Consider the following 1,422-nt stretch of genomic DNA (forward strand, 5'->3'; position numbering starts at 1 on the left):
AGCCAGTGGGTGCTGAGCATTATTGGCCGCCGGAACCATTTAAAATGGTGTGTAACAAGGAGTTTTTGCGTCGAATACAGGTGCAGAAGAGAACGCGTATACGGAACCAAATGGATGTTAGTGATACCGTTTATGTGCACAAATGTGGTATATGCTCGAAAACAGGACATGACCGTCGAAAATGTCCTTCGGCTTGTTTGGGTGGTGGTGGTAATCCAGCTCCTGGTGGGAGTTCTTCTAATGTGCCCAACTATCAAGGATATACGTAGTAACTGGGTTTTGTAATGTAGTTGTAATAAGTGTATGTACTTGTTTATGTTGCAAGATGCATCAAATAAAATTATGTTTCCATTGTTGTTAAATCTTATTGAAAATGGTCCATTTATCAGTTGAGTAAATTAATGAATTTCTCCCTCCCGTTCATGTAATCAAAAATAGTATTGGATTAAAAAACGGAAAGTATTTTAGTAGACCTTCGAATTTCATGCTAAAATTGGAGTTCTTTTGTACAAGACTTCTCCGCTCAAAAAGAAACTGCTGGCAAGCCTTCTGATAGTTCTCTTTTGATATCCACTGGCCTGCTCGGGATATTCCTTTGTTTTCAAAAACCTGTTGATATCATGATACCATGGCTGAATATCTGGTTCTATTTCAATTGCATTACAATAACCATGCCTTTCTCGAATTTGGATTTCCAGCGGGTCAATATGGACATTGCTTGGATATGGCAGCATTGAGGCCAAAGTATCCAGTACGTCAGCTAACTCATTGTGGAATCGAGGGATATACCTGAACTCGATGGACTTGAACCGTTTGCTAAGATCTTCCACATATTGCCTATATGGAATAAGCTTGATATCTCGGGTTTCCCATTCACATTGGGCTTGCCGAATGATCAAATCAGAATCCCCCATGATTAATAATTCTTCCACGTCCAGATCAACTGCCATGTCCATGCCTATGATTCAAGTTTCATACTTGTCGGTATTGTTCGTACAGAAGAACCGAAGTCGGGTTGTGGCCGGATAGTGCCGACCAGTGAGCGAAACCAAAATTGCCCCAATCCCGACACCTTTTGCATTTACAGCTCCATCAAAGAACATTTTCCAAGCATTGGTGTCTTCTGGAATTACTTCAACTGAATTTACTTCCTCATCCAGGAAGTAAGTACTTAGAGGTTGGTATTCATCATCAATCGGGTTCTCAGCTAGATGATCCGCCAAGGCTTGAGCTTTCATTGTCGTGCGGTGACATAAACAATGTCGAACTCAGTGAACAGAATTTGCCATTTTACTAGCCTTCCCGTGGGCATTGGTTTTTGGAATATGTACTTCAGAGGATCCATTCTGGTTATGAGATATGTGGTGTAGGCCAAAAGATAATGTCTGAGCTTCTGGGCGACCCAAGTTAGGGCGCAACAAG

General features: G+C 41.4%; 1 protein-coding gene across 1 annotated transcript; it reads right to left on the reverse strand.

Moving 5' to 3' along the window:
- Nucleotides 1-482: 482 nt before the first annotated feature.
- On the reverse strand, nt 483-956 carry LOC104117528 (uncharacterized). The gene has a single exon (XM_009628590.2). The coding sequence runs from the start codon at nt 954-956 to the stop codon at nt 483-485; it is 474 nt and encodes a 157-aa protein (XP_009626885.2).
- Nucleotides 957-1,422: the final 466 nt, after the last annotated feature.

The sequence above is a fragment of the Nicotiana tomentosiformis genome, chromosome 12 (genome assembly GCF_000390325.3).
Source record: "Nicotiana tomentosiformis chromosome 12, ASM39032v3, whole genome shotgun sequence".
Taxonomy (NCBI): Eukaryota; Viridiplantae; Streptophyta; class Magnoliopsida; order Solanales; family Solanaceae; genus Nicotiana; species Nicotiana tomentosiformis.

Excerpts from the sequence above, each read along its gene's own strand:
- LOC104117528 (XM_009628590.2), bottom strand. The coding sequence starts at position 956 with ATGGACATGGCAGTTGATCTGGACGTGGAAGAATTATTAATCATGGGG.